This window comes from Aphelocoma coerulescens, chromosome 3, assembly GCF_041296385.1.
Source record: "Aphelocoma coerulescens isolate FSJ_1873_10779 chromosome 3, UR_Acoe_1.0, whole genome shotgun sequence".
Lineage (NCBI taxonomy): Eukaryota > Metazoa > Chordata > Aves > Passeriformes > Corvidae > Aphelocoma > Aphelocoma coerulescens.
The window spans coordinates 51,940,630-51,953,167 of record NC_091016.1 but is presented as its reverse complement, the minus strand read 5'-3'; the positions used below and the strand labels follow the sequence as shown (position 1 = coordinate 51,953,167).

Genomic DNA, 12,538 nt, shown 5'->3' with positions numbered 1-12,538 from the left:
GGTCAGAGTTGTAAGACAGAAGCTGCTTACTGGATGTTTTTTCAATTACTGTAAGAATTTGAGTAGTAAATATTAATCTATTTTTGTATGAAGGAATATAATTCTTTTCTGTTTAGGACTCTACAGTAGAGACATCTATGTATATGTTAGATGATTTATACAATGTTTTGACTAAATTCATAGCGCTGCAATTAGAAACTTTTGCAAGAAGTGGAATTTTTAAACCCTTACTCAACTTTATCCTATGTCTTGCAATTTGAAAGTTATTTTAAAAAGATAACTGATAGGCATGTCATAAAAGATCACTGAAAGGGAATGTGCTGGATATGAATTAACAGTGCAGTTTCCATAAGTATTTTAATGTTGTTGACTTAGAAGCTGCTTCAACTTTCTATTTAAAAATAGCTTGGAACTACTATTCTGCATTCCATCAATGTGAAAAAGAGAGTGGATGATTCTAAAGTTTGTCCACTTCTGAATATAAAACTGCTTTGATCTTTTTTTCAAACTGAGTGGAAATGGGATCACATTTCATATAGGTTCATATGAAAAATCCCAAAAGTAAGCAAACACCTGCTCCCCCACTTTCAGTGGAAAGGATCACTAAAAAGATAAGAATTTTTTAATACTGAATCTGTGAAATTAGAGTTTTTCCTCTAGTTTGACTTTGCCAACCTGATATTTTGAAGTTGTGTTCTCTTCTATAACCTAGATACTAGATTTAATTTTAATATTTCTTCACACAATGTCTTTTCTTACTATCAGTTTATTAGGATTACCAATCTGATTCCAAGGTCAGAGTTTTTCTCTTGTGATCTCTCCAGATTATGTGTTGATGATTTATATAATTTGATCAGTTCAACATCCCTAATGTGGGCCTTTCATCTGTCTGTCTTAAAAAGCAATTCTATCTCAATTAATGTTAGATATAGACTTTTTAGGTGCTTATATTGTTGCCATCAATTGGATTAAGAGTCAAATTCAGTAGCAAGATTTTTGCTGCCATCATCCGTACTCAGAGTTTACTTATGGGTGTAACAAGAGCAGTAGTTTTTTTCACTTTCTTCCTGGCCTCAGAAGAAGAGTGGACAAAGTTGTTTATTAGTATTAGCTTTTACTCAACTGAAGCCTTGGTCCCATGTGGAACAGCAGTTTTTAAACTGTGGTCTATGAGGGTGGAAGAAGCTATTATTTTCTTTTTTATTTATTTCTTTTGTTTTGTTTTTACTTGAAAGTAGGGTGATAATGCTTTTCACTATGTCAGGATTTAATTTTACTGTATTTGCTTGACAAGAGCCTTTGTGGGAAGCTGAATATTTACTTCAAACTTCTTCTGAAAATCTTCTCTTATTCCTAAGACAGGTCTTCACAGTGTAATGGAGAGCTGTGCATGCACTAACTCCACAGGCTCCAGAAGCTGCATCAGGGAAGGGTTTTTGCTTGAGCTGCCTCTGTGGACGGTCAGCGCCCATAAGCTGGAGCACAGTGGAGCATTATTTTAACACTCTGCACTGCCTTCCTTTGCAAGACATAGTTTTGGCTCTGGTATTTCTCCAGAGAGGATATTTTGCATACATGCTAACATCAATCCAGTCATTAGCAAGGGGAGTCCTATTTCTGTCATACATGGATAGGCTACTTCCAGTTCCCTTCTCTTATTTTGTTGGGAGCTGCAGAGAGACAGTAACCAGGGAGCAGCTGACGTGATGGAAATCACTCTGTTGTAATGTTTTTGTATCCATCCCTGAAGCAAACAATAAAAAATAGATAGGACTGTATGACTGTACAGCAAAAGAGGGAGGGCAGTAGGGGTGAAAAAGAAGTAGTTAAAGAACTGGGAAGAAAAAGTTAAAGAAGCAAAAAAAAAAGAAAGTATGTTTGACTGAGTAAAGATAAAGATATGGGGATTTATTGAAAAAATTGGAAAGCCAAATTTGAGAAAGGAGAAATCCCAGAAAAGACTAAGGGAAAATAAGAGAATTAGTGTTTTTATTCTCTTTTTGTAGTATCTTTCAAATAGGTCTCCAAGTTAGGGAAGAAGGACTGGCCTTCAACATGTGTATTATGTTGCTGATGACATTTTAGATCTTTTCCATGTTTTGGGGACCAAAAGAAAAAGCATTTTTGGATGTCCATACCTGCTACTGTAATTATAAAAGGGAACTGACACAAATACAATATTGAATATTGTTATTAATAGAACATTGTACTATTTGTTCTACTTCAAACCGGATTTATTATGCTTTAAAAAAGCTGTTTAGTGTTCGATAAGTCATATTGTGAGCACTAATAGCCTAAGAAAGTCCTTCTGATGTCCCTGTTCATTAAAATTGGTGGTTTCAATTCCTGATTTTTTTCCAGGTGATTTTTATGAAGGTCTACTGGTGCCAATCAAAATGCAGTGTTTCTTAATGCAAATTTATCTTTGCAGAAACATCTGTGCTATTATAAGTAATGTAATTTTAATACTTTGATTTAAAATCTTCATAGCTAAATGTAATGCTACACATAATGAGAAATAAGTGAATCATTTAGCATGACAGATAATTATTTTAACCAAAGTAGTGTGTTAGACTGCTAGAAAAAGAAAAAATGACAATATATAGTTAACATTTGGTGATTTGTAGGGCATGCATACCTCTTTTTGCTTCAATGCATATGTCAGTGAATGTTTGTGGGTAGACTTTACCTTAACAATGACAGAGTGGCTTCATGCTCTATACTTATTTTAGCCTTTTCTGCTTTCCAGTACATCAAAATTGGCTGAAGTTTTTTCTGGTCTCTGTTAGCAGTCTGGAACAATGAAAATCCTGATTCAAATTCTTAGTGGTTACACTGTACAACTCTGTTACTGTAAATAAGAACAATTTAAAATTTTAAAAAAATGGTCTCATCTTTGGTCTTGCTAAGTCAGTTGTTTAAATTTTTCATATAAAGACCAATATATTTTTTGCAAATAGTTTTCTGTGGGTGGGCTCTATTTGGAGTTTGCCAGGGACATCTCAGTTAAAAATAAGAGCTCTGAGATTGACATGTATTTTCTTCTGTTTAGTATGTACATATTGCTTCAATTGAATAGGAGGGGTCCCTGTAATTTGGAGGAAGCAGAATGTAGGTCCACAACACCATACCACAAATACACTTTTCTTTATAAAAAACAGCTGTTGTAATGAAAATGTTAATAGTATGAAGTTGAAATCAATAATTATCTACTTCAGACTGCTTGTTTATACTGTCTTGTTTCTGGCCTAGAATAGTGTGTTTGATCTGGGAAACTAATTTTAATTTATCCATACTAAGTAAACCTATTTAAATTAGTAGGTTTCAAATCTGTAAATGATGTCATTGATTATGCATTTAAAATTACATTCTTACCTTATTGTCAGCACATATGGAAAAGTCATGTTCATATTTGCTGAGATGCATCAGTAGTCAGAAATTAGGCTAAAAGCAGGGGAAGTGAGCTGCAGTCTTTGAAATTGGACAGAATAAGGCATGCAGCTTTTGTTCATTGTATTATAGAATGAATTGACAATCCATGCTATGCTGAAGGGATTTTTTAAATCGACAAAGAGCTTTTTAGTGATTTCCTATTTTTGTTTGGTAGAACTTTTCCTTCCTATTTGAAGACATCTGGCCTGTATTCACTGTTTGTGTCCTTAAGAGTTTGAAGGATTGTCCTCTCATGTACCCTGCCAAGTTGCCATGCTGTGTCTCAATACTGGGTGTTGCTGTTAGAGACGTGGGGTGTGACACCTCGTGCTTACTGTAATGTTGGTGTTGTGTAGAAATGGCCTGGCAGGGCTGGGAGTGAGTGCCAGCAGGAATTGCACGGGGAACATCCCACTGCGTGCGCTGCCACAGGGGCCACAGCTGCTCCAGTGGAGATGGACTGTCTTGTTTATAGGAACATTCTAAATCTTATTCCAGGTTTTGACTCAGATGAAGAATTTGGGCCGTTCTGTCATCACACGCCGTTTCTAGGTGATGGTCTGGGATTGATGACTTTTGCCTTTTGTAAACTTTTTTTAATACTTCCTATGTTTGCACGTTTGCATGATAATGCAAGCTTTGGGCCTGGTGGGGTGGCAGAGCAAGGGGAGAAAGGGCAAGGCAGGCATGTTGTCGCCAGAATTCATACAAGCCTACAAACATGGATTTTGTTTGGCAGAAATAAGCTAAATCAATCTCCACAGAATATGGATTTTGGTGTTGTTTTTTTTTTTTAAAGAAGACAAATTAAATCCTAATGAATGCATCATTTACTCCTGTTCTGTGCAATGATGATCTGCATGGCATACTTCTATTATGTGGTGACTGATGTATTTTGGCAACCACACTGTATATCCATAGGTAATTACATTTCTGCTTGTTAGATTATTTTCTAGTGAAATTCACTCCAGATAATAGAGTGCCTTAGTAATACCTATAATAAAAACTCAATTGATAAAAATAGTGTGAATTTATTGGTTTTCAAGTATGCAGATTACCATCAGCTTCTGCAAATGCTTGAGACAGTAAAGCTGTATGAAATGAACAGTGAAGATTTCTGTGGAATCTGTGGGCTTTAAGTCCATGGAAAAACTGCAAATCTTTTTGCTGAATTATTATTGTCATTCTAAAATGGTTTTCTGCATGTTTCATCAAGACCAATTTACTGTTCATATCAGCATTATGTGGTCCAGACAAAACTGTCATACTGCTGATAGACATAAAAAATTGCTTTGGGGTTGCCTTTGGATGCAGGTGTGGGGAAGCCAGCTAGTTGGTACATACAACTGCTGATTATCTTCAAAGCTGAGATGTAGAAGCCTACATCCATTTCGCTAACTGAACCAGGATAATGGCTGTAATATAGCCTTTCATTTTGTCCAGTTTTAGATGTATCCTTATGTTACTTTTTTACAGATCAGAGAGTAGCGTCTTTTTGCACCTTGAATGATATGCAGCAAGCTCAGGGCTTGGAAGGAACACAAGAGTTACCTTTGGATGAGAGTCCCCCAGATGGAAAAGATTTTCTTGAGGATGCTGGGTATGTCAGAATTAAAGCATATTTCCTACAAAGGTATTTTAAGGAAAGATTTTCTCTTAATGTTGCAAATCAAATTGCCTGTGTGCATGCTTCATGGCTGTTTGATGGCAGACTTGCCTTGACTGATAATTTCTTTAATTCTGAAAAATGTTGTTTCTTCAAATCAATGTCTGAGCAGTTCTGTCTTGAAAATATGTAGTATAGTCAGAGAAAGTTCTCTCACTTTAATAGGTCTGTAATGCAGATCAAGGTTAGATGCAGAGTTTCAGATAAGCAAATTTCTCACTGTATTCCTCCTTTACAATAATAATTTTTGTTACATTTATTTCTGTTTTCATTTAATAAAACTAATAACAGGAGCTCAGCTCTGTAGGACACAATAACCTGATCTGCAGCAAATGTCTCAAACCTTGGAACAGGGTCTATCCTATCTTTGCAACCATTTGCTCTTTGCAAACCCATAATTTTTCTTTTATACAGAGGTAAATTAATCAAGATAATCTGTAATGGAGGGCTGTAGCATTTATACCAAACTACCCAATTCTTCAAATTCTTCCCAGTGCCCTGGGACAATTTTTGTTTTTCCCTCTCCACGTGTCCTGCTGTACAGAGTCTACTTGTTAATTTAATGATTATTCTTGCTATTGATTCAGCACTATAATCTGCCCACCACCATGCTTTAAAAGAAAAACACATCTTTGATTAGTTTTGCTCTTCAGTTGCAGGAATGGAAGAATGGGAAATGGAGGGAAAAGTCTTCTTGCTTGTTAGATGATCACATTTTAATTTCAACCAATTTTACACAAATTAGCTTGCTTACATGGTAAAGCACATTTATTGTAATGACAGAAGTCCACATCTTTCCCCAGGCTAGTGATCAGTAAGGATTGCAAAAGGCTCTTAAAGATGTTCCCCTTTTAGCCACAGCAAACGCGTCAGATTCGTGCAATTGCATGAAGCAGCTGATTCAGCTTTGTATGTAAAGCCCCTCTCTTCACCTTCTCTCTTTTAGACACAATTACTCACGTGATGGCTAATTGCATCTATAATGTACATGAGACTGTCTGCCACAGTGCTCATTGTCATTCAGGAAATAGAAGCTGTTCACTGTATTTTCCTTCAGTCATGCATTTGATTAACCTGTGGCAATATTTTATGTGTTTTGACCTTTAAACAAAATATTTGTCTCCATTAAGCCATAGGTTTATCCTTTACTGAAAATGACACTACTGCACAACAGACAAAAGAACTCTTTACAGCTCTTTTGGTTTGCAGTAATTGCTGCTGCATCTTGCTTGAGATTAGTACAGTCCTTATCAGAAAGCAGCTTGTTAACCAATGTGCCTGCACACCATGGATCAGTGAGTGTTACTTGCACTGTGAGGGTATGTGCAAATCATTCCTAAAACATTCCTTCTTAAAATCATTGTGACTTCTGCCTGATTTGCATGAGAAGCAGTGTCATATTTCAGATATTGCAGGATTGGATTTCTGTTCTAGTAATAGTCTTTTACTGATGCTGGTTTTGTCTCTATTTTTCCTAACTATGCCTAAACTGATTGGTTTCCTTTACTATTACTAAAAGTGTAACTCTGCTAAAGCTGGGAAGAAAATGTTTTTCACTGACTCAGAGTGAAGGTAGTGGTTTACTTTACAGGGAGCATGCTTCGAGTACTCTGACTGGAAAAGTCAACCAGCTGGAAGTCATCCTCCGGCAGCTACAAACTGACCTGAGAAAGGTAAGAGACCATTAGCACCGTAACTACTCCCCAGTTTTAGTAATTTTATTTTTGCGCACAGATCATCAAGGGCTTGAAAGTAGTACATCAGTTAAACTAGACAGTAGAGCTCAGTGGCTGGTCAGAACGCTGAGGTGCAGAAGGTCCTGTGGGAAGAGTTATGTGAGGAAATTGGCCAGAGGGTAAGTAGTTTATGGGCCTTTACTCCAGAACAACTGTCCTAAAAATAGTCATACCCCAGAAAAAAGGAAACACTTTATCTTCATTTATGGTTCTTTGGATTTAGGAAAGGATAGGGATATGGACACGGGCACCATTGCTAAGTAGTTAGCACTCTGGTTTTGTCATCCTTGTTGTCTTGTGTTATCTTGGTCACTTAGCAATGACTTGATGTGTGCCTCATTTGTTGTCAAAATTCTGAGCTGGAGACAATGCCAGGATAACAGAAATGAGGCTGCTTTTGCTAAGAAAATAATGATGTAAGGAAAAATTTTTAAAGTAAGTGTTTTTCTTCCTTAAACATATGCTTGAAATCAATTACTTACAACTTGGGCTCTCACATATGATTTATTATAGCTAAAAAGCTTCTTATGCTTTTAATGGTTGATTTATTTTTTTTGTTAAATGGAGTAAACGTCTTTAATTTTTCTATTAAAGAAACGTCTAGTTTTCTTTTTAGCTTGCAGTATTTTCTTGGAATGAATGAGGTAGTTGGAGCATATTTGAGGAATTAACTTACAGCTAACAGTTGTCAGAATGAATCAGGGAGCTCAGCAAAATATAACTGTTATGACTTGCATAGAAATATTAACAACAAAAATAAATGTTGTCATCACAACTACTCACTTTTCTCAACTTGTATCTTTGTCAACCAGGAAAAACAGGACAAGGCAGTTCTCCAAGCAGAGGTACAGCACCTGAGACAAGATAACATGAGACTTCAGGAGGAGTCCCAAACTGCAGCCGCTCAACTGAGGAAATTTACAGAATGGTTTTTTAATACGATAGACAAAAAATCCTAATGGCTGGGGCCCTGCAAAATACTTATTTGAACAACGTAACAGCTGTATCTTTGGAATTAGCGGGGTAATAATTTCACTGTGTTCACAATCCATTTTAGGTGTTTCTGCTACATTCTCTATCCAGCTTTATTCATTTGAAAAGGAGAGAGAATTGTGGCAATCAAACTTTAAATTCATATGAAGAAAGCAGAGAATAGCAGATATTTGTTTGTGTGCAGATGAATGTAAAAAATCCTTAGTGTCATTTTAGACATTTTTAGAAGTTGCTCTGGCTGGGGCTTGCCTGAAGAGGAATATTTGGGGTTTTAGTTCCTGCATTTCAGGTGCGCTGGTGAAGATGTTAAAGCAATTTAAATTAGCTTGGGCTTCAGTATTGTAAGATAAAAAGAATAACCAGACATATACTTTAATGTTTAAAAGGTGCTCTATTTTTTTGTATGTACAGTAGTTTTATTTCCACAGTCCACATTGTCATAGCAATAAGAATGGAGGTATAGTGAATAGTCACAGAGCTGTGTTTATAAAATGTTAGCACTGATGTGTTTAACACTAGTTTGGATGCAGATACATTAGAGATTATTTATTTGCAGGAACAAATGGTGCCTGAATATAAACAGTGTTCTGATTTTCTAAAAATACACATGCCTTGTAAATGGCTCACTGGGGTTAGCCCACTCCCAACTTCACTTACTTTTGTATAGTTGATGTTCAGCTAAACAGTTACACTGCTTAACTATTGAAATCATGTATGGTGTGAGCCAGCCGATCAGTTGTACAATGCCAAATTTGTTTATCTTTGTACAGAAGCTTTGATCAAGTGTCTTGTATTTAACACCTTATTTAAGCTTATTTAACCTTAAATTGTTGTTTTTATAAAGTTTGTTTTATCTGCACTATGGTGAGGTCAGTTGGTTGCAAGTTGTAATATTTTGAGCTTGCCAAGACTGTACTGAGGAGTTCTAGAAAATTCTAACAATTGGATGCTGCTAGTACACAATTGATTTGTTTGTATGCTTTAACATTTTTAACTGTTTAATTTGAAATGAACATACATCCTGCTTTTTTAATAAATGTTAAAAATCTAAACCTGAATTATTTTATCTTGTATTATCTGTAATCATTCTTACCACTAATAGCTCAGGTTTCCATTCAGCCCAGTCTCCGGGCTCTCCATCCAGAGACAGTCCAACACCTCAGGGCTGTCAGGATCCCTTGTTACCAAGGAAGGGTTGCCACCATTATCACAGTTAATTTCTTTGGTGCATCCAGTCCTGGAACCCAGGAGGTGGCTTCACCAGTCTGAACAAAAGCTGTTTGGGCTGTTGATAGGCATTGATTACTGGCCTAGGGAAAAAAAAAATCCTTCTTTACTGACAAATACATCCTAGAGAAAATTTTCGAAAGAGGTCTGGTTTCTTCATATTACCTTATGTTAGTTGTAGCAGGAAATAATTTGCCATATTGTCGTGCCAGTGACTGCAGATTTCATTGCAGTGTTAGTGTATGTGAGATGTTTTGTGTACAGTACTGAGATTTAAGTCTACACCAAAAAAGGACACCTTTGCAAAATGAAATTAAGCTAATGAGCATATTTGAGTAACCCTGAGGAAAAAGACATTTCAAGATCATAGCTATATCCCAGTTTCCTCTTGACCGCTGAATGCATTCAGGCAAACCTATAGAAAATTGGTGAATAATTTAAAAATGCATTCAACTCATGCAACTAAAATTCCATGTCCAATGTTAGTGCACATTGGCTGAGGAATGTTTTATAAATTGAACAAGTGTCTGTAACTACTGTAACAATTGTTCTGAGAGACTCTTCTTAGGAAAGGTTGTATATGGGCAGATAATCAAGTCTTTGGTATCCTTACACTGAAATTAAAAAGACCATTTTGTATTGTACTTTTCATCAAAAACTCTGACTTTTACATACCAAACAATATCCACTAAGCTGTATTAACAGGGTAATTAAACATGGCAGTCATGTGTTACAGTAACTTCTGATTTAAGCACCTTACAGAAGTCATTAGCAAACCCATCTGGCTGGAGACCTTGCCAAATAACAGTGCTGAACAACTTGGGCAATTTGTCTATGAACACGTTTCTCTGCGGATTGGTCTGTTCCCCTTGAAAAGCTGTGCTAACTGAAATGAACTTGAGGGTAAGCTGGCTCTGAAGGGACACTATTAGGTTTGTATAAGAGTTTATAGTCCAATATTCATTTTAGTTCTATATCTTAGTTATTGAAAACCAGCAGTTACAACTATGTGCACAAAAAAGCACTTTCAGTAGTAATTTTTTCTGGTTTTCCCATCCAACAGAAAATATTTGATTTCCAAAAGTGACAGAAAACTTTGTCTACAGATCTCCTTTTGCTGACCAAAGCAGTTGTGTTGGGGGCACATGGCTCTTCCTTAATTAACCTTCACCATGGGGAAAGATTTTTAGTCTGGCTGTTAGTGTTTTTATGACATGGGAATACAATGTTTATCAGAGACCATAATACAGCTTTGGCATAGGTAAAGGACATTTAATTGGGTATTTTAATTAACTGGGTTTTTAAAGAATAATCCTCTTGGAAACATTTTTCTCACAAAAAAATGCCTGGTTTAGACACATGAAGGCAAAGACTACATTTAGGTGAGCAACAAGTGTGGAGCACTAGGAAAATTCAGGATGCTGCTGACCCAGGTTTTGGGGATCTTTCAGGCTCTTCCGTGTCCAGCTCTGTGACTGGATGCTTTTTAGTGGCTGAAATCATGTTAGGTTGGCTCTGTCTGAAGGCTCTGTGCTCTAAGACCATTCTGTATGATCTGAAGCCGAGTAAGTGGGGGTGACTGGGAAATTGATCTCAAAGATGTGTTTGTGATCTGAATTAAAACAGTAATGTGGAAGTGTTCAAAATGTCAACAAAGTGCTCCCAGCACAACAAGCCATGCTGTGCAGTGCTGAGGTGCCAAAATCAAATATGGACCAATGCAGATGTTTACATCTGTAAGAGGGAAAGACACTAACCATAGCAAAATTACAAAATACACTGCTTCTGCCCAAGAAGTGACATATCAAGATATGATTTTTTTTAGGTTTTATTTTGATTCTCCTTTCAGAAAGACAACCAACATCTCTGGCTGTTGCACTGTCTTAAAAAGTCATAGCAGAACCAAGGAATGGAATGAAGAGACCAAATTGCTCATAGCGTTCTAGTTTAGAAATCACCGGAAGGCTTCAAAGATAGTGATGGAATCCCATTTATTTTACTGACTTCTCAAGGGAAATTGTATTATATCTTTTGTTTCATTTTTTATTTTCCCTCATTAACCATGGCTATTTAAAGGCTTCTTAGCTAGACAGCATCACAGAATTACTCTAGGAGTGGTCATTGTTCAGGAAACTTCCCAGTCTGCCCATTCATGAGAATCCCTGGCAGTCACACTCCCAAGGACAGTGACTTTCACTGCTGGGACCAAAGCCCCTTCAAAAGGGTGGCTCGAGGGAGCTGACAGATGCCCACTTGGCTCCCCACACATCCCACTCACAGTCAGACCAGGTTTCCTTACCAGTTCAGCCCCAGCTTTCCCGTGGCAGAGTCTCAGATGTCTCATTCCATGAAGTCATTTATTCACAGTGCAGCAACACAGACACAGCTTGAGCAGCTGCCTCTGAGGAGGGACCCCCAACAATGGGCCCCCTGAGCTTTTATCCCCTCACAGTCTACCTGGGCACAAGTCTTGCAGTTCCTCCCTAGTCTTTGGCTCCTGCCTCCCTCTCCATGTCCATCCATCTCACTGGCTCATCAGTCTTCACCTCCTTTTTTATCCAAAAGGTCAGCAATTTCTGCTCCTGCTGTTTCTCAGTGTCCTTTCACCTGGCTGGTGTCACCGGCCTTCATGGGATAACAACCTTTGTTATCCTAGAGGTTGGCTGTGCCTGGCCTCTTGTCCCGGGGTCGTGCACAGAGCTCAACCCACATTTCAGACCTCAGTCTGCAGCTGCCTGGGCCAGGTGGGCTCCTCAACAGTCATATTGACCTTGTCCTCTTTGGAGCAATCTGTGGCTGATAGAGGAAGGACACTCATGTGTTTGCAGAAATGCTGTACATCTATTTCATGTTTTCCTGTGCTCCTTCTATACAATGATAAATCATTAAATCTCAAAAGCTAAAAACCAGCAGATGAGCGTTTTCTGACCAAAGTCATTAAAATTTTTTTAAAAATTTTAAATTACTGATTATGCTGTTGATACCAATTCAGGTGCCCTTGTGTCTAGACAAGATAGCTGGAGGTGTTTAAAATAATTCTGAGGAGTGATTACAGGAAAGTAAGGAGACAAAACCATGCCATGTCAGGGAGTGGGATGTGTGAAGTGCAGCAGTAGTAATCATGGGAAATATATTGACTGATGACTCTATGTCCAAAGACTAGAATTTCAAAAGAATAGGAAATTTTCACAGCCTGTTTTATGTTTTGCAACTCCACTCTTTGGAACTCAGAAAACAAGCTTACTTGTAAACTTGTGAGCTTACCATGCTTACCATGAGCTTACCATGAGAAAACCCATGTGTTAGCCCTGACCAGAAACCTGGGAGCAGGTTTGCAGAACTTGGATAGTTATGACTGAATTTAAGCTGTGGGGGCTTGGTTATACAGAACACAAATTTAAAGTGTTAGAAACTCATTCCTTTTCAAATTTGATTCCTATTTTGAGACGGATGAAAATGTATTATTATTTGAGTGACAAGACCT

The 12,538-nt window shown here is 37.3% G+C and overlaps 1 protein-coding gene across 4 annotated transcripts in view; it reads left to right on the top strand.

Annotated features, from left to right (window-relative positions):
- SIPA1L2 (signal induced proliferation associated 1 like 2) overlaps positions 1–8,885 on the top strand; it is a 127,870-nt gene extending 118,985 nt beyond the window's left edge. For 2 of the 4 annotated variants that reach the window (XM_069010271.1, XM_069010272.1), the window contains exons 20-23: positions 3,931–3,984; positions 4,909–5,032; positions 6,690–6,771; positions 7,647–8,885. In XM_069010271.1, coding sequence (XP_068866372.1) covers positions 3,931–3,984; positions 4,909–5,032; positions 6,690–6,771; positions 7,647–7,793 — 407 coding nt within the window. In that variant the 3' untranslated portion in view covers positions 7,794–8,885. The remainder of the gene's footprint in view (positions 1–3,930; positions 3,985–4,908; positions 5,033–6,689; positions 6,772–7,646) is intronic. The other 2 variants (XM_069010274.1, XM_069010273.1) reach the window with 1 other exon arrangement.
- Positions 8,886–12,538: the final 3,653 nt, after the last annotated feature.